The 25,206-nt window shown below is 43.5% G+C and overlaps 2 protein-coding genes across 10 annotated transcripts in view; one reads left to right on the top strand and one right to left on the bottom strand.

Annotated features, from left to right (window-relative positions):
* The first annotated feature begins 301 nt into the window (after positions 1-301).
* Positions 302-22,453, top strand: gldn (gliomedin). 2 transcript variants are annotated; one of them, XM_055661125.1, is made up of 11 exons: positions 302-999; positions 5,327-5,536; positions 14,234-14,285; positions 16,567-16,593; positions 16,692-16,790; positions 17,798-17,953; positions 18,411-18,527; positions 18,882-18,968; positions 19,055-19,180; positions 20,559-20,712; positions 21,715-22,453. In XM_055661125.1, the coding sequence occupies exons 1-11, from the start codon at positions 997-999 to the stop codon at positions 22,184-22,186; spliced, it is 1,503 nt and encodes a 500-aa protein (XP_055517100.1). In that variant the 5' UTR covers positions 302-996; the 3' UTR covers positions 22,187-22,453. The 2 variants fall into 2 exon arrangements, with proteins under 2 accessions (XP_055517100.1, XP_055517098.1); XM_055661123.1 differs by lacking the exon at positions 302-999 and having other exon boundaries at positions 4,645-5,536.
* Positions 22,454-23,238: 785 nt separating this feature from the next.
* Positions 23,239-25,206, bottom strand: part of dmxl2 (Dmx-like 2) — a 93,098-nt gene continuing 91,130 nt past the window's right edge. For all 8 annotated transcript variants that reach the window (XM_055661120.1, XM_055661117.1, XM_055661119.1 and 5 more), the window contains one exon: positions 23,239-24,775. In XM_055661120.1, the coding sequence (XP_055517095.1) occupies positions 24,566-24,775 (210 nt within the window). In that variant the 3' untranslated portion in view covers positions 23,239-24,565. The remainder of the gene's footprint in view (positions 24,776-25,206) is intronic.

A 25,206-nucleotide genomic window follows, 5' to 3' on the forward strand; every position in this document is an offset into this window, starting at 1 on the left:
CCCGAACGGAGTTTGCACGTTCTCCCCGTGACCTGCGTGGGTTTTCTCCGATACCTTCAGTTTCCTCCCACACTCCAAAGACGTGCAGGCATGTAGGTTAATTGGCTCAGTGTAAATGTAAAACGTGTCCCTAGTGGGTATAGGATGGTGTTAATGTGCGGGGATCTCTGGTCAGCATCGACCCGGTGTTTCCACACTGTATCTCTAAAATAAGCTAAATGACCTGACCGACTGACTGTTTTGCTCATATTTCCAGCATCTGCAGTTCCTTGTGTCCTTTCCACATTTACTCTCCATTCTAGGAAGCAATATATTTTTATTATTACAAGAAACAATATATTTTCGTGCAGGTGATGCTGTATGTGTGAAGGCGTTAACAGGACGTCTTCATAGGATCATTAGTGAGAGGAGTAGAATTAGGACATCCCGCCCATCAAGTCTACTCCGCCATTTAGTCATGGCTGATCTATCTCTCCCTCCCATTCTCCTGGATTTCAAACACGGTTGTGATTTGTGTCATAGTCACACAGCACGGAAACAGGCCCTTCGGCCCATCTCGTCCATGCCCTCCAAGATGCCCCATCTAAGCTAGACTTATTTGCCCGCCTTTGGCCCACATCCCTGCAAACCTTCCTTATCCTCGTTCAAGCCAAGTGTTCACAGTCCAAGAGGCCAAAGGTCCCCAATTTCCCAGGCATTCTTCCTCGAGCACAAGACCAGTGGATTATTCACAGTTTAACATGAAAGGGCTTCACAATTAATGGCACTTTTATTTATTTTAGCAAATAATACAAAGCAGCTTTTGGACTCGAGGCGAGTATATACGAAAGGTTTCAGCCTGTGTGGGCAGTGACCTATTCAACATGCATTCATGGTTGCAAAACAACCCACTGTTGAACAATTCCTGAACGACGCTGGCAAGGAATGCAAAGGGTAAAGTATTCTGCGGTGTGGACTCTGACTCAATAGGAAGCAGTCTCACCTCGCAGTCAGAAGATGGTGAGTTCATCACTCTCTCTCCCTCTCCCTCTCTCTCTCGTCGCCTATTTTCTTCGCTCCATAGATGCTGCCTCACCCGCTGAATTTCTCCAGCATTTTTGTGTACCCTAGGCAGAAAGACTGGGTTTTTTTCCAGATAGCTGAAAAGGAGTGCAAGTGAGCTTAGGCAGTATAATTTCTATTAGCTTTCAACATTATCTTATGAGTTCAGTTTACTTTAGTTTAGTTTAGAGATATGAAAGGAAACCAGAGCACCCTGAGAAAACCCAAGTGGTCACAGTGAGACTGTTTCAGACAGCACCCGTGGTCAGGATCGAACCCGGATCTCTGGTGCTGTGAGGCAGTAACTCTACCGCTGCGCCACCGTGCTCTCCCAGAGTACCTATGATTTTCTTCATCGAGGTATCACATGATATTTTCCCACTCGAGGCACAAACATGGTGCTGGAGCCACATCTCATTACACTAATTGCTTCTCCATTGCACTTCACTCTTTTCAAAGCAAGAATGCCATTCATTTGCACCTTAAGGCACAATTATTCAAATGCACTTCAATCCCTCTCGGTACCAAGCTGTAATTCAGTTATCCAACAACTTTCATTTAATGGAATCACAAAGAGAAAGATGTCCACTAGGCATATGAATCTAATTTCAATGGTGATTAAAATAATGACACAATGGATGCCGAGATGAAGGATACGGTTCAGCCTGCCTCAAATGGTTTAAGGTACTTTTAAACACACGGAACACGGCAGGTGAAATGATCTTTGAGTTTGAGTTTTAGACATACAGCAGTTTTAGACACTCCTTCAAACTGATCACATATCATATTTAAAAATGAATTGGATAGGCATATGGATGAGAAGGGAATGGAGGGTTATGGTACGAGTGCAGGCAGGTGGGACTAAGGGGAAAAAAATTTGTTCGGCATGGACTTGTAGGGCCGAGATGGCCTGTTTCCGTGCTGTAATTGTTATATGGTTATATGGTTATATATACTATACGTGAATACTATCGTCAAACTCAAATACAATCGGTAGAGCAGAGGGGGAGATATGGAAAGCAGAATATAGTTCTCAGCATTGTAATGCATCAGTTCCACAGTCATCGTCCAATGTCAACAGTGGGGTGGAGGTGAATCGGACAATATCTTAGCTTAAGGAAGGACCGTTCAATGGTCTGATGACAGAGGAAGCTGGTCCTATGTCTGGTAGTACATGCTTTCCAGCTTTGGTACCTTCTTCTCGGCGGGAGAGGGGAGAAGAGGGAAGTGCAAAAGATGCTGTATTTTGGCCAGCATGGACATGTTGGGCTGAAGGGCCAGTTTCCATGCTGTATGCATCTTAATACTCCAGGGTTCTCCTCAACACTACTTCAGGATTTCAGTTCATTTTCTTTTCAAGAGATGTTTTCATTTCAGCATTGCCTTTACATGCCTTGTTGAATGGAACAATATCTGAGTGACCCTTAGACACACACCAAATGTTTCCTCCTTGGTTTAGGACAGACTGTTGCTTTACCTTGGACTGCCAACCTTCTCCGTCATCAAACGCTTTGATTTTTTTTAGCGAGTTCCTTTATCTTTATGAACAAAGTTCAGGATAGATCCATTAACATCTCTATGCAATTATATTTCTGCTTCTTGTACAGTTTAGTCTGGTGAAATTTTCACCAAGAAATCCCTGTCTGCACATAATATTGTGTCTACTTACGACAAGTGCCAACTCTAGTCCTAACCTTTAGCCTGCTCACACCGCCACATTCAAATAGGGTTTAAGCAACTAAGGGAAGCTCCTTTCATGTGGTTTCACGAGAAATACCTTTCAAAAATGAACTTAATATACAACCTTTATCGGTGTATCATTACACCCATTGACGACTCAAGGTTCACATTTGAGTAAAATGAATGTTTAGGCTTTAGATTTTAGAGATACAACGTGGAAACAGACCCTTCGCTGCACCGAGTCCGCACCGACCAGGATTACCCTGGACACTAAACTACAGACTCTAGGGACAATTTTACAACTTACCGAAGCCAATTATCTTACACATCTGCATGTGTGGGAGGAAAGTGGAGCACCTGGAGAAAATTGACACGGTCACTGATAGAACAAAATGCATACAGACAGCACCCGTGATCAGGATCAAACCCGGGTCTCTGGCACTGTAAGGCAGCAACTCTACCGCTGCGCCACCGTGCCGCTCTAAAATATATATATTATTACTTTATTTTAATTATTTTTATTAATTATTTAACGAATTGAAAGGCGCTGGTCCATAGCAACGCTTCTTTAAGTAACAAACAATTCTTTGAGCTAGTGGCAGCATAGGTGGATAGGCTGGTGGCCAAAGGCTTTTCGCACGTTGGCCTTTATCAGTCATGGAATCGGGTATAGAGGTTAGCATGTTATGTTACAGTTGTTTATGTTACAGTTGTTACAAGATATTGTTGAGGCCACACTTGGAGCACCATGTTCCGTTTTGGTCACCATGCCGAGAGCAGAGAAGGTTTATGAGGATATTGCCAGAACTCGAGGCGGTGGTCTCTAGGGAGAGGTTGGGCAGGCTAGGACTATTCCTTGGTGTGCAGAAGGCTGAGGGGTGATCTTATACATGCGCTTAAGATCATGGGAGGAATTGAGAGGATGGATACACAGTCTGGGTATCAAGAACTCGAGGACATAGGTTTAAGGTGAGAGGGGAAAGATTTAATAGGAATCTGAGAAGCAACTTTTTCCGGTGGTGGGTATATGGAACGAGCTGCCAAAGGAAGTAATTGAGGCAGCTACTATAACAATATGGTGGCACAGCGGTAGAGTTGCTGCATTACAGCGCTTGCAGCGTCGGAGACCCGGGTTCGATCCCGACTATAGGTGCTGCTGCCTGTATGGAGTTTGCACGTTCTCCCCGTGACCTGCGTGGGTTTTCCCTGAGATCTGCGGTTTCCTTTCAAACTCCAAAGACGTGTAGGTTTGTAAGTTAATTGGCTTGGTGTAAATGTAAATTGTCCCGAGTGTGTGTAGGATGGTGTTACTGTGCGGGGATCGCTGGTCGGCGCGGACCCGGTGGGCCGAAGGGCCTGTTTCCGCGCTGTATCTCTCATCTAAACTAATGTAAAATACATTTGAAATGGATAGAAAACGTTTAGAGGGATGTGGGTCAAACATGGGTAAATGGGGCTATCGTAAATGAGACATCTTGTTGGGGCCTGTCTCCATGCTGTACGAGTATGACGATGAGTTGAAAGTTATTAATGATTTCCAATATCTGCTGTATGTTGTGTAGAAGGGAACAGCAGATGCTCATCATCATCATCAACATCATCACCACCATCATCATCATCACCATCATCACCACCATCACCATCATCATCATCATCACCATCATCACCATCATTGAAAACATCAACGGGCACGGTGCCTTACAATGCTATGCACCTTCTACTGCAGCATGGATGGCCATTGGCTCGCTAGGAGCTCATCCACCCTTTGACATGTCTTGTTTTTGGCCCAGGTGGGGGAGACTGTTTAGTCGCCGACTGTCCAACCATGGAGCAGGTAGCATGGGATTACATGGACATGGTCCAGGTGGTGGGGAGGAGGGGGGGGGGGGGTACTCCCCCTGACCTGACCTGCAGATGCCGGTACATACCAAAGATTGACACAAAGTGCTGGGGTAACTCAACAGTCAGGCAGCATCTCTATCTACAGTATCTGCTGTATTTTGATTTACTTGCAAATGATCTCAACAGGGGAATAAATGCCTGTGGTCAGTTTCACAGGACATCGAGGGGATTATTGTAGTATCTTCTCAAGAGTACAATATGAGGGGCGCAGGCAGGCAGGCAGTGCAAGGCACTTGGGAATATTATGCTTGGAGGAGCAGAATCTTTAACGCTCCCAGTTGTGAAGCAGAGTACATCAGTGGCAAGAGAGGGCGGGCTGCCTGCCCTGCAGACTATGGGGAGTGGGCCAGGGACTGGGCACTGAATGGCATGCCTGTGACTCAGGGATGAATGAAGTGCTTGCAACTCAGCTCAGACACAGCCTCCACCCGCACGACACTGGCCAGAGAGCGCGCAGCTGCATATAAAGTAGGTGCCAGTCTAACGTGGCCAGAAGCACTGGTTGAGCTCATCAGCTCTCGGCTCAGAGGGTTTCAGCTGCCTGGGGTTCAGGTCACCCTCTCCCTCTCCTTGCCCAGAGGCTGCAGGAGGGATGACTCTGCAGGGCGACAAGGGCGGTTCAGTAAGTGGCAAGGTGCTGGTCTCGGGCACACTCTTGGTCACCCTGTTGAACTGTGGCGGACTGGTCTACCTCTTCCTACAGTCCGGCAACCTCAGGTCGCAGATGGATGCGTTGGAGAGTCGCCTGGAGGAACTGTCCGGGACCTGGTCCCTGGAGCTTATCTCGAGTCTAACGCAGGATGCCCGTGAACTGGCTGAGCAGAAGAACCGGAATAGGCGAAGCCATCACAACTCCGGGACCCAGGGAGAAGCTGAGGACAGCATCATGATGATGACTTATTCAATGATCCCGGTAAGCACAGCAAGTTGCAGCACCCTCTCAAACAAAGGAATTAATGAATGCCTCGTTGTCACCTTCCCCCCGGCTAACAATGTACCGTTCTACATTTCTTTGATCATAGAAACATAGAAAATAGGTGCAGGAGTAGGCCATTTGGCCCTTCGAGCCTGCACCGCCATTCGATATGATCATGGCTGATCATCCAACTCAGTATCCCATCCCTGCCTTTTCTCCATACCCCCTGCTCCCTTTAGCCACAAGGGCCACATCTAACTCCCTCTTAAATATCGCCAATGAACTGTGGCCTCAACTACCTTCTGTGGCAGAGAATTCCATAGATTCACCACTCTCTGTGTAAAAAATGATTTTCTCATCTCGGTCCGAAAATACTTCCCTCTTATCCTTAAACTGTGACCCCTAGTTCCTGGATCATCGTCCCCTTTGATCTGTGTTTTCACACCTTACCCTTCCATACCTCTCCCCTGACTCTCAGCCTGAAGAAGGGTCTGGACCCGAAACGCCATCCATCCCTTCTCTCCAGAGTTGCTGCCTGCCCTGCTGAGTTACTGCGCTAATTTGTGTCTATCTTCAGTGTAAACCAGCATCGGCAGTTCCTTCATACACTTTAACACAAAAGTCTCCTGGTTTCAAACACACAGTGAAATAATTTTCTTGCATAGAGTCCAGTAGAGTATTACCACATGCAAGCACAATCCCCGATTAGCAAAGTGTACAGAAATAGTCCACTGAGCCCGAATGCAAGAGGCGCCAGGCAGTGGTGCCATTTTCAAAGCTAGTAGTCTTGGCCTTACGAGCGAACGCTGTCCGATCTAGGCAACCCCCCAGGCTGTTGCAGGGCCTCCAGCCATCGCCTTGCTTGGTCGACCAGTGAGCCGAAGTCCCTCTCCTCGCCCCTCCACCTTTGTGCCCCTGGGGCACCTCCATCATTTTAACTGAGGGATTAGAGTTTAAATTCTGACTCCCAGTTCGAATTAGATTGAAGAGAACAGGGCATAAAATACTTTAAGAAAACTTCCGACTGGAATCCTAGTCACATCCTAGGATATGAAGAATAAAGGTTGGATGGTCAAGTTAGTAAATAGTATCGTAGAGTGGTACAGCACAGAAACAGGCCCTTCGGCCCAACTGGTCCATGCCAAGCGAAGTGCCTCGTCTATACTAGTCCCATTTGCCTGCATTTGGCCCATATCCCTCTAAACCTTTCCTATCCATGTACCTGTCCAAATGTCTTTTAACTGTGGTTGTTGTAGCTGCCTCAATTACCTCCTCTGGCAGTTCGTTCAACGCATGTAAAAAAGTTTCCCCTCTCACCTTAAACAAATGGCCTCTCATTCCTGATTCCCAAACCCTGGGGAAAATAGACTGTGCATTCACCATATCTATTGGCCTCATCATTTTATACATCTCTCAGCCTTCTGCGCTCCAAGGAATAAAGTCTTAGCCTGCCCAACCTCTCCCTATAGCTCAGGGCTGAGAGACCTGGCAACATCCTCGCATATCGCCCAGCTTAAATGGCATCTATAGCATGGACCAAAACTAACACAGTAACCAGAGTGCCGCCTCACCAAGATAAGAATGTTTCACTCTGTTCATGAAATGTGGGCGTTTACTGGCCACCCCAGCATTTGATGTCCATCCCTATTCGCCCTTGAACGGAATGGTATGTGTGGTCATCTCAGAGGGCAACTGGTGTGGGATTGAAGTCACATATTAGGTGGTCAGAGCCAGGAATCAGAGATGCTTCCTTCTGTGAGGTTCATCGGTGAAATGAACAGAGTTTACAAGAGTTTGGGGGCTTCTTGTCAACCACGCTCAGACTTTATTCTAGAATGCGGTTAATTCATTGAACTCAATAATTGGCTATTGATGAAGAAGTTGGGATGAAAGCCTCTGCGCTGTTTAAATACCAATTGAATGCAGTGACGGAGAGCACAATGAACTCTCTGCGATAAAGAAACTGCATACGCTGGGTTAATTGGCTTTTCTACACAGAGTGTAGGATAAATCTAGTGTACGGGTGATTGTTGGTCAGCATGGACACGATGGGCTGAAGGGCCTGCTTCAGCCTATCTCAACTACACTAATTGCTCAGTGAGGAAAGAATAGGGAATGGCGGGTGAATGAACTGATGGGAATGCTCTGTAATTTGGCACGGACTTGTGGAGTGAAAGATCTCCGTCTAGTTGATGATGCAAATCTAAAGACTATGAACTGTTCTTGTCATCTGCTGATCCAGTTTGCTTTCTGGTCAACAATGAATCCCTTGAGCATATTATTCATCCTAAGGGTTAGTGTTAGTGTTGCATGTCAAAGGTTATAAAGGTGATGGGGTGAAGGCAGGAGGGGGTGGAAGATTGCAACCTTCACGTGGTCCATCCTGTTTCGACTAATGCAATCAACTCGACGTGCACAAACGGAAGATCAAATAGAACAAGTTGTCCAACAACTTTAGGCTGTGCACGCCACACGAAAGAAGAAGAAGGCAGGAGAATGGGGTTGAGAGGGAAAAATAGATCAGCCACGATTGAATGACAGAGCAAACTCGATGGGCCGAGTGGCCTTGCTCGGCTCCTATAGCTAATGGTCAAGGGGAGGGAGCAAGCTCACTCTATTGGATGTGTTCTTTGCTTGTGTTACTTGTGTGAAGCAAATATCACTTCCTCTTACCTGAATGTTAACCATATAACAATCACAGCACGGAAACAGGCCATCTCGGCCCTCCAAGTCCATGCCGAACAAATTTATTTCCCCTTAGTCCCACCTGCCTGCACTCGTACCATAACCCTCCATTCCCTTCTCATCCATATGCCTATCCAATTTATTTTTAAATGATACCAATGAACCTGCCTCCACCACTTCCACTGGGAGCTCATTCCACACCGCCACCACTCTCTGCGTAAAGAAGTTCCCCCTCATATTACCCCTAAACTTCTGTCCCTTAATTCTGATGTCATGTCCTCTTGTTTGAATCTTCCCTATTCTCAAAGAAAAGCCAATCATCATCCCTCTCATCATTTTAAAGACCTCTATCAGGTCCCCCCAGGTATTGATGCAGGTATTGTTGTCCAGGTATTGATGCACAGAGGTGGAATGATTCATTTTCTGATGCACTGTGAATAGAAGAATAGAAAACCAAAATGGGATCCTCCACAGATGCTGCCTGACCCCCTGAGCCCCTCCAGTACTTGCTCACATTGTATCTTGCTCACATTTCCAGCATCTGCAGGGTTTTTTTTTGCATCTCCACTGTGCGAAACAATTGATGGACATGCCCGCTCCTAACTTTATTGTAGAAGGAATGTAATGGATAAAGCAGGTGAATATCATTGGCTTAATCGATGTTAACTAATTCATTAATATGGGTGATTTAGTGACCCAAGATTGTATTGGTTCCACACCCCCGTGTGCCAACATTGGAGGGAGCCACACCATCCAAGACAATGATCAACTACACTAGACCCAGGAGCTGAATTAGGCCGTTCGGCCCATCAAGTCTGCCCCCCCCCATTCAAATATGGCTCATCTATCTTTCTTTCTCAACCCCATTCTCCTGCCTTCTCCCCGTAACCTTTGACCCCCTTACTAATCAGCACTAATTATTCGTCGTGTTATTGCTCATCAGTGTGTAAACAAGGTTATAAGTTGACATTGAGCGGGTGCAGCAGCATCTATGGAGCGAAGGAAATAGGCAACGTTTCGGGACGAAACGTTGCCTATTTCCTTCGCTCCATAGATGCTGCTGCACCCGCTGAGTTTCGCCAGCTTTTTTGTGTACCTTTGATTTTCCAGCATCTGCACAGTTCCTTCTTAAAAACATTATAAGTTGACATAGTTGTTTGGCTGTACACTCTGATATTCCCCTGAGAATTCTTGGTGACTTTCAGGAACATTGCGGCAACAACTGACTGGATAATTTAATTTAGTTTAGTTTAGAGATACAATATGGCAGCAGGCCCATCGGCCCATCGACTCCACGCTGACCATCGATCACCCATTCACACTAGCTCTATGTTGTATGATTTTCTCACTCCCTACTACACGCTAGGGGGCTATTTACAGAGGTCAATTAACCCACAAATCACACTGCTTTGGGATGTGGGAGGAAATCGGAGGACCCGGAGGAAATCGACAGGGATAACCCGAGGTCAGGATCGAACCTGGGTCTCTGGCGTTGTGAAGCAGCAACTCTACAACGGCGCCACTAGTCCTGTTTCCGCCCATATCCCAAACACGTGCGGATTTGTAGGTTCATTAACCTGTGTATAGAAAGATAGAAAATAGGTGCAGGAGTAGGCCATTCGGCCCTTCGAGCCTGCACCGCCATTCAATATGATCATGGCTGATCATCCAACTAAGTATCCTGTACCTGCCTTCTCTCCATACCCCCTTGATCCCTTTAGCCACAAGGGCCACATCTAACTCCCTCTTAAATATAGCCAACGAACTGGCCTCAACTACCTTCTGTGGCAGAGAGTTCCACAGATTCATCACTCTCTGTGTAAAAAATGATTTTCTCATCTCGGTCCTAAAAGACTTCCCTCTGTGATCCTTAAACTGTGACCCCTAGTTCTGGACTTCCCCAACATCTGTAGTTCTTTCCTACACAAACTCTGTAGATCTCCAATAATCTTCCTGCATCTAGCCTGTCCAACCCCTTAAGAATTTTGTAAGTTTCAATAAGATCCCCCCTCAATCTTCTGAATTCTAGCGAGTACAAGCCGTGTATATTGCCCCTAGTGTGTAGTGAGTGGATGTGAAAGTAGGATCATATAGAACTACTGCGAACTGGTGATCAATGGCCAGCATGGACTTGGTTCGCCGAAGAGCCTGTTTCCATGTACCTCTAACCTAGACTCAACTTAGGAAGTTCGATTCCAACTGAGAATACTTTGAAGTGCAGTATGGTTTACAACAAATAAATTATTCTCAAAAGTTCCTCAAGTGCATGTAAATCACTATAAAGGGAATGGAAAAGATTGTTCCCCGTCAAGGCAATTCATCAGGTTTTAGTTCAATATATACTCTCAATGTACCTAGTGAAGATTATGCCCACTTAAACTGTTCAAACCATTGCAACTGGCAAGTATTAAATCTTGCATTTCTAAACAAAGAACAAGTCAAAATAATACATCAAATAGTTGGCAGGAAAACTGCCTGAGCAAAACAAACGGTTTATTGAGGAGCAAGTATGACAGTTCCCATGAATAATACAACTTGGGTTAGAGACGGAATTTAACTAGATAATTCACGAGAGTCATCGAATGCTACAGCACAGAAACATGTCCTTTGGCCCAGTGGTGCAGTGATAGAGTTGCTGCCTCACAGCACCAGACACCTGGTTTCAATCCTGACTTCAGGTGCTGCCTGTGTGGAGTTTGCACATTCTCCCTGTGACCGTGTGGGTTTTCTCCGGGTGCTCCGGTTTTTTTCCACATTCCAAAGACGGGCAGGTTTGTAGATTAATTGGCTTCTGTTACGTCCTAGTGTGTAGGATGCAAAATTTTGATAACTTGGATAACAGGTGATCGATGGTCCACGGCTTGTTTCCACGCTGTGCCACTAAACTAAACTAAACTCTTCCATGCCGACCTACCTGCCCCTTCTATGCTGGACCCCTTTGAGTTGTGAAGTGTGGTACCTTCAGCTTTATTCAAGGATGTATTATCGTCTAAGGCAAAGCATGACAATGTAAGAAGGAGGTCAAGACCTTGAAGGTCAGAGTTAGCTTCATCTGTCGGAGGCCAATGGTGTTCATCATTGAACAGGGAGAGGAAGGAGATAGAGGAACTCCTACAGAGTTTGTGTAGGAAAGAACTACAGATGTTGGTTTACATCGAAGATAGACACAAAATGCTGGAGTGACTCGGCAGCATCTCTGGAGAGAAGGAATGGGTGACGTTTTGGGTCGAGACCCTTCTTCAGACAGATATCAGGGGAGAGTGTGGAACAGAGATAAAATGTCACAAAGGGGGAGCAATGAGAGAGGATGCTGCTGAACTCTCGTCCTGGAGAGGAGGAGAACTTTTTCAAAGTAGACATATCTTGAGGAGATTTCGCAGTGGAGCGGACAAAATGTGTAGGAAGGAACTGCAGATGCTGGTTTAAATCGAAGCTAGACACAAAATGCTGGAGTAACTCAGCGGGACAGAAGTTTCCCAGATTGGAAGAGGAGCATCTATCAACAGGGGGAGATGATTCAGATTGGCAGAATATGCACAGTTTGTGCGACTGCTAAAGGAACCACATGAAGAAGCAAGGTACTGTGATTAGGACCATATTACATGAACGTTTGGTGGGAACTAATTCAATGATAATGTTCAAACAGGATTGGACACAATACTGGATCTGTATCATGACCATTAAATAATTGACTGAAAGATTCAGATTATTTGACAAAAGATGAAAGGCGATGAGAACATAACCCCAACTAATTAGTTGGGGAATTCAAATTAACTGATTCAATTGATAAATCTGGAATTAGAAACAGCTATTTGGAGCAACAGTGACCCTGAATCGATTAAATAGTCTTTCGACTTCAGAGATACAGTGCGGAAACAGGCCGAGAGTTATTTCAGAGGATTTACGTCAAAACTGAAACCTGGCTTAACATATCCCCTGTTTAGCTGGCTCAACAAAACTGACAAAAGACCGAATGCTTCTGACATTCAGAAACATTCCAAATATTTTAAAAAGCTTATGAAAATAATAAGTAAACTGAAAGTATAAAATCTCACAATTGTTAAGTTTATTTAAAGAACGTACAAGAGAGGTGGGCGGGGGGTTATGTTCTCATCGCCTCTCATCTTTTGTCAAATAATCTGAATCTCTCAGTCAATTATTTAATGGTCATGATACAGATCCAGTATTGTGTCCAATCCTGTTTGAACATTATCATTGAATTAGTTCCCATCACAAGCCAATCCTTTACACGAGTGGCCTTACCTTTGCTGTCTGCTTCTAAGTATCTTGTCTGGGAACCAGATCAACCTCAGACTTAGGGACCATAGTTTTTTCCCGGGAGCTTCTTCGGGAGGTGGGTCACGAATGGTCCTACAAGTGAACTCTTCTCCTCTTCAGATCGGGGTCAACTTCACTCTCTTACTCAGTCACCTGTTGCTGGTCCCAGCGAGATCCCTGCCGACTAACACATTGCTGGACAGTCAGAGGCCAGAGATGAAAAGACAAGACGTGTGATAAGGAGGAGTGATTGTGAAGCTGGAGGAAGGGATGTTGGTAGAAGAAAATGGGGGGAGGGAGGGGAAGGGAAAGGGTGGGTTGGATTGGACAAGAAATGGGTGCACATCAGGTGGAGCAGAGGGAAGAGAGGGATTTAAAAAAAAAGTTTTTTTTTTTTTTAGTTAGTCACCAAAAATTTGAACTTTGTTCCACTTCCATAAAAAATTAGACAGATCTTACTGCACAAAGATCTCCTGGCAGGTACGGGCTATCGCAGAGTATTGGTGGTCACTGAACTAAAGGAAGTGATGCACATTGCATCCAGGAGCCATCACCTACAGTGGGCGGGACCCAACTCCACGAGTTACTAGCTGTGACTCCAGCACCTACGGCACACCAACAACTGGAAAATGGAGAATATAAATGAAATGCAGATGTCAGGGTAATCATGCCGAGAAAACTGGAGAGGTGGCAAGGAAACTCTTGTCCTGTTTGCCTTTGATATATTCAAAAGCAGAATGATAAAATGAAATGCCTCCTTAGAATGTGGCTAATTGCTTCAAAGTCAAATACATTTACGTCTGCACAAAGATCCCTTAAATATTCAGGAGCTTAAAAGATCACAGAATAAAAGGACTTACCTTTACAACGGAAATTTGGAGGAATATCTTTAGTCAGAGGGTGGTGAATCTGTGGAATTCATTGCGACAGACAGCTGTGGAGGCCAAATCGTTGGGTACTTTTTAAGTGGAGATTGACAGGTTTTTGATTAGCGAGGGTGCCAAAAGGTATGGGAGAAAGCACGTGAATGGTAGAGTAAACTTGATGGACCGAATGGCCTAATTCTGCTTCTATGACATGAGCTTCAGATAATCTACTTTATTGATGGGGGGGAGCTACTCAAGAGTGTTTAATTGTCATATGTTCCGGCAATGGAGCAAATAAACTCTTACTGGCTGCTGCGTTACAGGCCCATTAACTCAAGAACACACAGATAAATGTTTAATAATCAATAATATGTTAAATTAATTGTCACTCACCATAATAGCACAAATCCAAACTCCATTGTAAAACCAGACCAAAGTCCATGGTAGATCACAATTGTTGAGGTTAGTGTTGTGCAGTGTTCAAGAACCTGATGGTTGCTGAGAAGAAACTACTCTTGAACCTGGAGGTCTTGGTTGTCCAGCTCCTGTATCGTCCTTCTTATGGTAATGGCGAGATGAGAGCGTGGCCAGGGCGATGTGGGTTTGTGGTGATATCGGCTGCCTTTATTTGAGGCAGCGCCTACCGTAGATCCCTCAATGGTGGGTAGATCCTGTAGATCCCCTCAATGGTGGGTGGATCCTGTAGATCCCGTCAATGGTGGGTAGATCCTGTAGATCCCCTCAATGGTCAGTGCCATTGAACGAGATGGACCGGGCAGTGTCTACCCCCCTCATGCCATGACAAATAAATAATGTACATTTTTTGGGACATTTTTAATATAACCATGGTTACATTTTTCCACAGGTTCGAATCTTAGTGGACTTGTGCAACAGCACAAAGGGGATATGCTTGACAGGTATGTTTCTGAAACGTTCCCCACTTTGCATGAGATATCAGACTGAAAAATTGAATATTAAACGTTTCTTATCTGTAAGCTGCTCCTCATGGCTACGAACGTGATGTGTCGTTCCCAGGATTTGTGACGTAATCGATTTAATTTTAGAATGTGTTAATACTAATTAAGTTTAGCGAGTTGTTTCCGAGGCTGCTTGTGGACTACACATAAATTGGCCGGGTAGTGTGTGAGCATGAATGAGACTGTGTGAGGGTTACCGTAGCAACCTGCAAGATTGCAAGTCAATGTTATTGGGACTTGGCTGATGTGCTATTCCATAGCTTGCTGTAAACAACACGGATGCACGGAAGCTCTGATAAACTGTACGGCTAGCAATGGCTATTCCAATTATATATTTTTTAATATAGTATTCATCATGGAAATGCATAGGAAAGAACTGCAGATGCGGTTTAAATCGAAGGGAGACACAAAATGCTGGAGTAACTCAGTGGGACAGGCAGTATGGAAATGCTTCTGGGGAAATGGAGATGTTTGGAGATAATTGATCGATTGATGAAAGATGCAGCAGGGAAACAGGTCCTTCGGCCCACTGAGTCCATGCTGCCCATCCATCATTTGTTCACACTAGTTTTATGTTATCCCATATTCACAGTCACTCCCTCCACACTAGGGGCAATTTACAGAGACCCTATAATTTAATATGTTTCATTTATTCTGCTTGTGAAAAAGAATTGGATATTTGTACAGTGTAATTTAATGGCAGCATTGGGAATTGGGACAGCAATCACAATCTGGGGGAAAAAAAATGTGCGCGAAGGATATTTCGAAAGGTTGTTGCCCGTATGGGAAAATGGATGCGTGAGGATGAACTGAAGTTGCAAAAAACTGTATCAATGTTCCATTTGTTATTTGACATTCTGCTGAATTTGGGAGGTCAAATATCAATGACCTAGAATCTATATTTGAATGTTGTTCTCTTAAATCGCGAGGGGTCATGTTAAGAGTCATGCAGCACAGAAACAGGCCCTTCAACCCAAGTGATTCATGCGATCAAAATGCCACACCCAAGCTAGTTCCACTTCACTGTGTTTGGCCCATACCCCTCTATACCTTTCCTGTCCATGTACCTGTCCAAGTTGTTATTGTACCTGCCTTATCTACCTCCTCTGGCAGTTCATTCCATATACCCACCACTTCTGAGTGAAAAAGTTGCCATTTAGGCTCCTTTTTCCCTTTCTCACCTTAAACTTATGCCCTTTGGTTCTTGATGCCTGTACGCTAAATTACTCCAGTGCTGTGCACTTTTGTTTTGTAAACTGCCACCTGCAGTTTCTCGTGTCTCCAGAGTTTCCCGAGTCTTGCCGCTTTAATTCCCCATCCCACTTCTCCTCGCACCTCCATGCAGACTCCCGCGCCGTTATAACGAGAGCTGTCATAAAGCATGAGAAACAATGCCTGGGCATGTTGCAGCTTGAGGGATCATTGTTGAATTCTGCAGCGTTTTCCATTCACATTAGAATGAGCCAAAACACTCCCTGCGATAAAGTCTCGGTTTCTATCCTTCCCTATCAGCGCTGCCTGACCTGCTGGGCAAGTTCAAGGTCCACCTCCCACCCCACCACTCTTGCATTCTCTCATCTGTTCTCAGCCTCCAAGTGCCTCTATTTCAAAGCTTTTGTGCAGAAACCAACCATTTTCATCTCCATGGCTGCACCCCCCTCATTGATCAGATGAGTTTATAAAGTCATTAGGCCAAACAGGACAGAAACGGACCCTTCAGCTCACCTTGCCCTTTCCAAGCAAGTTGGCATATATGTTGGCATTTGGCCCATATCCCTCCAAGCCTGTCCATTTGTGTGTCCAAAGGCTTTTTAAAAAGCTGCAATTGTATCCGTTTTGCCCCAGGACAACCCTGTTCTCACCCCACCAGAGATCATCTCCAGAGATAAACATAAAATGCTGGAGTAACTCAGCGGGTCAGGCAGCAGCTCTGTGGGAAGAGGGATAGGTGACGTTTCGGGTCGGGACTCATCTTCATTATGAAGAAGGGTCTTGACCCAAATCGTCAGCTAGTCCTTTTCTCCAGAGCTGCTGCCTGAACCGAGTTACTCCAGTATTTTGTGTCCATCTTCAGTGTAAACCAGCATCTATAGTTCCTTCCTAAACAGAGATATTCCCCATCCTTCGCCACCTTCCCTACAATTAAACGGTAACCATGATATTCTCACATTTAACACATGCTGTAATCTCTTTCTTTCCCCCCCCCCCCCAAATTATACAGGGCCACCGGGACCAGTTGGATCTCCAGGTAAGTTCATCAATACTCTCCTTTCAAACCTCAAAGAATTCTGACAATTATTTTCCCCTCCATTGATTTTGGACTGATGCATTGATCTGTGTCTGTAGGCCCCCCTGGTTTGGATGGTCCACCTGGATTGAATGGTTCAGATGGACTCATTGGACTTCCTGGACCACCTGGGAAGGAAGGCAAGCGAGCTCGGAAAGGTAGACGGTGTTTTACGTTTCGGAATTCCTCCACAGAATCATCACCCTCTTCAGTTGTAATAAACATGGAACATAGAACAGTGCAGGAACCACAATGTCTGTGCTGAACATAATGCCAAGTTGAACTAATCTCCTCTGCCTACACATGATCCATATCCCCCATAACTTACATATACATCTGCCTATCTATAAGTCTCTTAAACATTACTGTTGTATCTGCCGCCACCACCAACCCTGGCAGCATGTTCCAGACACTCACCACCCTTGGCGTGGAAAAATAAACTTCCCGTTAAAATCTAAATTTTTTTTTCCAAAAAATCACCTTTAAATTTGGCCTTAATGCCAATCCCTCTGGCTTTGATATTTCCACAACTGTTTACTCCATCTATACCTCTCACAATTTTATGGATTGTATTTCATTGCAATGTTTTGGGACATATTACAATAAAATGCTCTTGACTCTTGAAACTGATTATTATTGACGATAAAAATGAGACCAAGGAATAAGGTGGAACATTTTCTCCAGCCGGTGCCAACCCATAGTACGGAAAGTTATCTCCAGGTGGCAAGTGTGGATTCTACAGGCAGATGGTCTTATTTTATGTAAATGTAAGGAAATGCAGATGCTGAAATCTTGAGCAAAAGCACAAAGTGCAGGAATAACTCAACTAGGGTAGCTCTTTCTTCCCAAAAACCCTTTCTGGCTTAAGTCCTCCCTCCACCACCTCCAGTTTAAATTCCATTTGGAATATTTTGGAGGACCACAAAACCAAGAAGTCCAGGCAGCATCTCTGGAGGACATGGATAGACAACGTTAAAGACTGAAGGATCCCGTCCCAAATCTTCACCTATCCATTATCTCCAGAGGTACTGCCTGGCCCGTTGAATTACTCCAGCACTTTCTGCTCTTAGTCGTATTTTATATATCCATAACTGCTTGTTTCTATTATGAAGTAATCAACTGATTAGAATTCACATTCAAGCCAGATCTCTTCTTCAATTCGCAGCCTCCCCTGGACCGAGAGGGGAGCAAGGAGAGGCAGGACCCAAGGGTGACACAGGAGAGCCCGGCCCACCTGGGTCAGATGGGTTACCTGGTCCTATGGGTGTTCCTGGACCAAAAGGCGAGAAAGGAGAACCTCATAATGAGATCATCTTAGAAGGTAACCATGATGTTTCTATACGGTCCTATAGCACAGAAACAGGCCCTTTGGCCCAGCTCGTCCATACTGACCAAGATGCCACACAGGGCATACACTTAAGATGAGGGGTGAGAGATTTAAGAGGGATCTCAGGCAACCAGAGGGTAGTCTGCATCTGGAACGAGCTACCAGAGGATGCTCTAGAAGCTTTACCAATTACGACTTTTAAAAGGCATTTGTACAGATACAATGTTGAGCAATTCTTAGGTTTGTTATATATTTGCTTTTCACTGTGGATAGGAAGGGTTTAGAGAGATTTTGGCCAATTGCACACTAATGGGACCAGCCTAGTACACCAACATGGTCGGCATGGACAAGGTGGGCTGAAGGGCCACTTTCTGTGCTGTACAGCACCATGACTGTCAGTGAACTGTTTCTGATAGATTTACATTTCTCTGTGTGTCTCTTTCTCCGTCAGGTCAGAGAGGCCCCCCCGGTCCGCCTGGACAACCAGGGTCTCCGGGCCCAGCTGGACCCCCTGGTCCTCCAGGTTCCAGAGGGAAGTCCCGAAAACAGCAGAACCTGGTCAGCCACGGTAATGGACCTTTGAATTTGGACCTCCCATGGGAATGTGGCGCCCTGTGGCGTCAGCTGATACACAGACCACTTATGGTCGAACCCTCGTCAGTAGTTACGAAGGCCGTCACGTCACGTCAGGGGCTAAGGGGAGTGGCCTGCTACATTAGCATATCTCACCTTGAGATCACCCAGTCAACAGGTAGCTGAGCTCGAGACAACACCCTCGCTCAGCTACAGCAGCAATGACAATAACGTTAGTGGACCAAACTTACATGTAACACCTGAATAAACCAACTGTTTATTCACCATGTTTGGTGCCGCTACAACGCAATGTTTGATACGACCTTGACACGATTGTGTTCAAATTTAGGTAAAGCCGATGCTGAACCGAACGATGATACTTTAATCAGAAGGACGTCTGCGCAGAAAATACAGAGCTCGTTTACAAAGAAAGCTGGTACGAGTTCCCCTCCATTCTGGCCTTATTTATGGTATTGGATTGTGATACTTTTGCATTAACATTTGGGCAACATCTCTTAATAGGACGTGTCATCAAATCAGTGGATGACCCTAACAATGTGACAAAGATAGAAAACACATTTGGAGCATGGATGAAAGACCACGCGGTGAAACATAGTGAACAGATTTGGATTGTTGAGCACTTCTCAGGTTGGTTGTATATTTGCTTTTCACTGTGCACGGTTGCATTCAGAAGAAGTAGGCCTTTCGTCCCACTGAGCCAGCACTGCCATTCAATATAATCATGGCTGATCATCCAAAATCAGGCATTCAGAGGACAACTTTCAGTTAAGAATAAAGTTAATTTATAGTTCTCAATACTTTGCTGAATAAACACTTCCCCAGTCAGCAACCGACAGTTCATAGGTACCAAGGATGTCCCAAGCACTAATTCCGGGCCTCTGTTGACCAAAGGCCTTGGGCTTGTACCAATCCTCACTATACAGTCACACCAGCCCTCAACTCAACCCCTCTCTAAGAATGAACCTATTTTTCTTTGTAAAGTTGGAATGAATAACATTCCTTTGTTGAGGTGCAACTGATTCAGTGATTGGCTTCAGTCTGACATTGTACTGTTAGTAGGCACAACATACTGGAGTGGTGCAGCAGGACAGGTGGCATCTCTGGAGAAGGAATGGGTGATGTTTCGGGTCACGACCCTTCTTCAGACACATTCTTGACCCGAAATGTCTCGACTCAACACCAACTGGCTCTCCCTTATCGATTCTACTTGTTACATCCTCAAAAAATTCCAGATTAGTCAAGCATGATTTCTCCTTCATAAATCCATGCTGACTTTGATTGATCCTGTCACTGCTTTCCAAATGCGCTGTTATTACATTTTTAATAATCGACAAGCATTTTCCCCACTACCAATGTCAGGCTAACTGGCCTGTAATTCAGTTTTCGCTCTCCCTCCTTTTTAAAAAGTGGGTTACATTAGCTACCTTCCAGTCCACAGGAACTGATCCAGAGTCTATAGAACATTGGAAAAAGATCACCAATGCATGCACAATTTCTAGGGCCACCTTGACTACTCTGGGATGCAGACTAACATGCCCTGGGGATTTATCTGCCTTCAGTCCAAACAGTTTACCTAACACCATTTCCTGACTAATGTGGATTTCCTTCGGTCCCTCCCTCCTCTTCCTTAGTGAAGACAGAACCAGTTACCTTATTTTTTGTCTCCACAATTTTGGAACTCTTCTCCATCCTGCCTGTACACCTTGGTTTTTGTAAGATAGAGGACGCAAAAGAAACTGCAGATACTGGAATTTTGAGCAAAATATAAACTACTGCAGGAAGTTATTCTGAAGAAGGGTCCCAACCCAAAATGTTGTCTGACCGTTCTCTCCACAGATTCTGCCAGACCGGCTGAGTTCCTCCAGCACTTTGTATTTTGGTTTATAAGTTGTACACAGTAGATATCTTATAGTCTTTGATGCTCTTGCTACTTGCAGATATTTTGGTTTTACATGCACTTTACTTTGAACACCATCATCAAGGCATTTTGACATTTTATTTCTAGGACTGACAATAAAGGAGTATGAAAATTTAGAAGCACTCAAGAATGGAAGTAACTTCAAAACAATAACATTGCCATACTTCTTCCATGGCTGTGGACATGCGGTGTACAACGGCTCCATTTATTATCACAAAGGAGGATCAGATAATATTATAAAGTGAGTGCACTTCATTGTAATTTTCTAAAACAGAACACAAAATGAGCAGTAAAAAGACAAAATGCTGGAATAACAATGATTAGCAGCATCTTCGGAGAACATGGATAGGTGACATTTCAAGTTAAGATCCTTCTTCAGACTGAACTAAGCTTCTACATTAGGGGTCCTGATCCAAAAAGCCACCTCAATCTAAAGGGCCCCAATACCAAATGTCACATATCCATGCTCTCCAGAGATGCTGCCTGACCAGTTGAGTTACTCCAGCACTTTTGTCTTTTTTTTTGTAAACCATCATCTGCCATTCCTTGTTTCTAAATGATCAGTAAATGTGTTCATTGTTGTCTGGATCCCTATGGCCTGCTGCCTTTAAAGAGATGCATTATTGTGGTTATTAATTTATGGAATTATTGATTATTATATTTATCTGTTATTGCATTAAGGAGCCAGTTAAGCAGCAAGTAGGAACTTCATTGTTCTATTGTCAGTACAAATTACAGTTTAGAGACGGGCCCTTCAACCCATCAGATCCACTGATCACCCATACACTATTTCTGTTATATCGCTGTTGCATATTACACACTAAGGGCAAGTGTTACAGAAGCCAATTAATCTACAAACCCGCACGTGATTGAAATGTGGGTGGAAACTTGAGCACCCGGAGAAAACCCACATGTCACAGAGAGAACATACAAACTCCACAGAGAGCATGGTTGGTCAGGAATGAACCAGGATCTCTGGCACCGTATGATTCTTTAATACATGTGGTTAGTCTTTATTCACCAGAAGAGCTGATGGAAGTTTGGGGAAAAGAAAGAAAAAAAACCCCCAACATTTAAAAGACATTTGGATAGGTAGTTGGATAGGAAAGCTTTAGAGGGATAAGGGCCAAATGCGGGAAGGTGGGACCTGTTTCCGTGCTGTACGACTTCAACTTGCACAAAGATTTCAGAAAATAATGGTGAAGCATGCAATTGTACTTACGTTTCCTGATGTTTGGTTTAGATTTCCTCTGGATGGGAAACGGGTCCAACGTATGAAAATGGACAATGCTTTGCACAACAATCGCAACTATCTCTTTCAAAACGCAAAGACTTATTTTGATTTATCTGCAGACAAAAGTGGGCTTTGGATAATCTATGCTTCTAGTCACGACGAAAACATTGTGGTTGGCCAGATTGAGAGCGATGAAAAATCATTTGCCATAATTCAGAATATTAACACCACTTACCCCAAATCAAAGGCAGGAAATGCATTCATTGCACGTAGCATTCTCTACCTCACAGACACCACCGACTCCAAAGTAGTTTTTGCATTTGATTTGTTGAAAGAAAAGCAACTTGATGTAAATTTTGATTTAAGATCATCAAATGATATGCTTACAATGATATCATACAATCCACATGATCATCAAGTGCATACATGGGAAAATGGCTACTTAAGAACGTATGGTCTACAGTTTTTACCAGCTGAATAAATGCAGGCGATTGCAATAATTTGTGCACGTGTTAACTGGCGTAGCTACTAAGGAGATTTTCACAAGGTAAATAATTTTCCCTAATGCCATAATAATACAATGTTTAAATATTTTTGACATTTGCACAAAATATCTAACATTTTTAATATTTCAGCACCATGTACAAATTGTTAATTGTCACTTTTACACCTTTTAATGTTCTATAATTCAACATTATGTGATTAATGCTGTTTATATCAGTGGTTAATAAAATGTTCAATGGATCAACTATCGGTTAGTGTAACAGCTGTATGATGCTGCTTGATAAGGGATTAGTAAAGTATTTTTCTTAACTACCATTTCAAACATGGTTCCTGGATGTATATGTTGATATCAGATAATTTATGATCATGGTATTTATTTGGAATAGGTTAGAATAGTGGCGATATGCTTTTTTTTTTTTAAACATGGGACATTGCACAACTAGAATTATACACAGTAGATATGCAGGATTAAACTTGATGAGCCGATTGGCCTTATTCTGCTCCTATGTTTTATGGTCTTGTAGGATTACCATCTCACATGACCTCCACTGCACACAATGTTTTTGGGTCCTCTGCATGGAGAGTATCTCTCTCCACCACTTCCCAAATCCAAGACAGATCTCTGGAATGAGTTTTTAGTTTTAATGAGTCAAAACAAGTCCTACTGCAAGTGTTATTACGACAGATTGCTCATGAAATTGATCTTAGATTTGGTCAGAAGGCCCAGAGAAGCCCCGCTGTGTCACACCACATGGTCTTGCTGTTATGTGGTGGCTCTTGCTAATTGTGATGAAACTGAAGAGTCACTCATGACAAATTGCTCTTCAACTTCACATCATTAAGCTGTGAACAAGGAGATTATCCTCGCGATTTAACAGCCTTGGAGACTCGGTGCTTCCAGTCCGAATGAACAAAGGGGCAACTGCCACAAAACCTAAGCTTCCATTCTAGTGCCAGGTTCTGGAGATCATATATAGCTATAGACTCAGATTTTCCAATAATGAAAAGATGATATACCAGACAGTTAGCTACACACATTAAAAATTTATTTGACTTACAAAGACTGGGACGCACAACTATTTTGGGTATAGTTTCAAGCGGGAGATGTAAAGTCCATACTTTGCTCAGTCCACACAGAAATGCAATGAATTTGGTACAGAACACAGACACAAAATATGAGAAGACAACTTCACAGACAATGTGCCAAATACTGTCTTATGGTCCTCAGGATTTACTTACCATGTTTAGCAGGATGTACATTCAGAAAACAAGTACAATAAATTAAAAGGTATATTACAGGCAAAATAGAAGACCATACAGAGCTCTTGGTCGCATGTTATCTTAATTCACAGAATAAAATAACTTAAATATCAGAATGTTACATAAAGTGTTGGGCCTGTTAGCCAGACATTCATCCAAGGAAATCCAATCTTTTACACATAATAGGACTTCCAATTTTAAATTAATTTTAAATACAAATATTGTCATATCATACTTTATATTATAGTGCAATGTTCAGATTCAACGGATATACTAACAATAATGCTAATTCAAAATGAACAAAAATACCATCTCATTTCCTTGCTTTTCAAGTATAGATATACAATGCTATAATTAGACTGTACTACACAATATCATGATGAATAGTTTGCAATAAGGACAACAGTCTCAAAAAGGTTTAAGAAGTGTGCAATAAAGGCATTAATGTTTCATTCAATAGATTTAACTTGAGTGATTAAATTAAAAAATATCTATAAACTGACAAATTAAACTATACATCTGAATGATATTGGATACCATTTTTGCATTGCAACCTTCAGTTAAGATTATTTATCTGCCTCAGTGTTAATGCTGAAAATTCTTTCAAAGATGACAAAATAATTAATTTAAATCCTAGAAATCAATTCACGCCATCATTACACATGGGATTTTCCAATAAATTATGACATAGTTTTCCTCAGTGCAGATGGATTTTAGCTATGGGCACATAATTTTAATGTCCATCACTTAGAGTACACTAAAAATTCTGCATTGTGTTCACAGTGCACAACCAACAACCTGCAACTGCATTGCTTTTAAGTGATAATACAGTTCATGCATGTCTGTCCTATGGGTTTTTATATGGATTCTTAAGCCTTTATACCACAAAGCCACACTATATTTCTTTAAATGACTCTCTTCACATGTATTTCAAGCCTTCCAAGATCCGATGCTAATAGAAGAGTTCTGCTAAATGCCGAACCGGGGATCTCATTCCCAAACATCAAGCAGTCTAAATGACAGCTTACGCATTCCCACACTATATGCGAGTTGCCCATGTTTTAGAATAACCAGAAACCAGAATAAGCCCAGTAAACTACAAGATGTCAAATACTCCAGTCGGAATATTAAAATAATCCGGCAAAACTCTCGTCTTCAAAGTTCCATCGGCTCCACAGGAAAAGATGCGATTAGTTGGCCGGATTTCCAGCTGCACAATCCCTGTGCCAATGTTGCGAAAGATCGACTGCTTGGCATGTTCATTAGTGAATGAGTGGATTAAGCCATGACTTGTCAACCTCCACACCTGCAAAACAAACACTTTAATAATTCTCCCAAATTCATGTCAACTTTAGATTTTACTTCTATTTACTTTCTCTTCTATTTAGACTTCAGAGATAGTGTCGAAACAGACCTTTCGGCCCACCAAGTCCATGCCGACCAGTGATCACCCTGTACACTAGCACTATACTCAACACTAGGGACAACTTTTACCAAAGCCAATTAACCTACATGTCTCTGGAATGTGGAAGAAAACCCACGTGGTCACAGGCAGAAAATACAATCTCCGTACAGACGGTACCCATAGTCAGGATCGAACCCAGGTCTCTTGCTCTGTAAGGCAGCAAATCTAACACTGCGCCACTGTGCAAATAACGTGTTACTTCATAATCAAATATGTCCATTTAGTCAGTTCCGCAATTAAATTTTAGCAAAAAATGACTTTAAATAATTTTG

This window comes from Leucoraja erinacea, chromosome 33, assembly GCF_028641065.1.
Source record: "Leucoraja erinacea ecotype New England chromosome 33, Leri_hhj_1, whole genome shotgun sequence".
Taxonomy (NCBI): Eukaryota; Metazoa; Chordata; class Chondrichthyes; order Rajiformes; family Rajidae; genus Leucoraja; species Leucoraja erinaceus.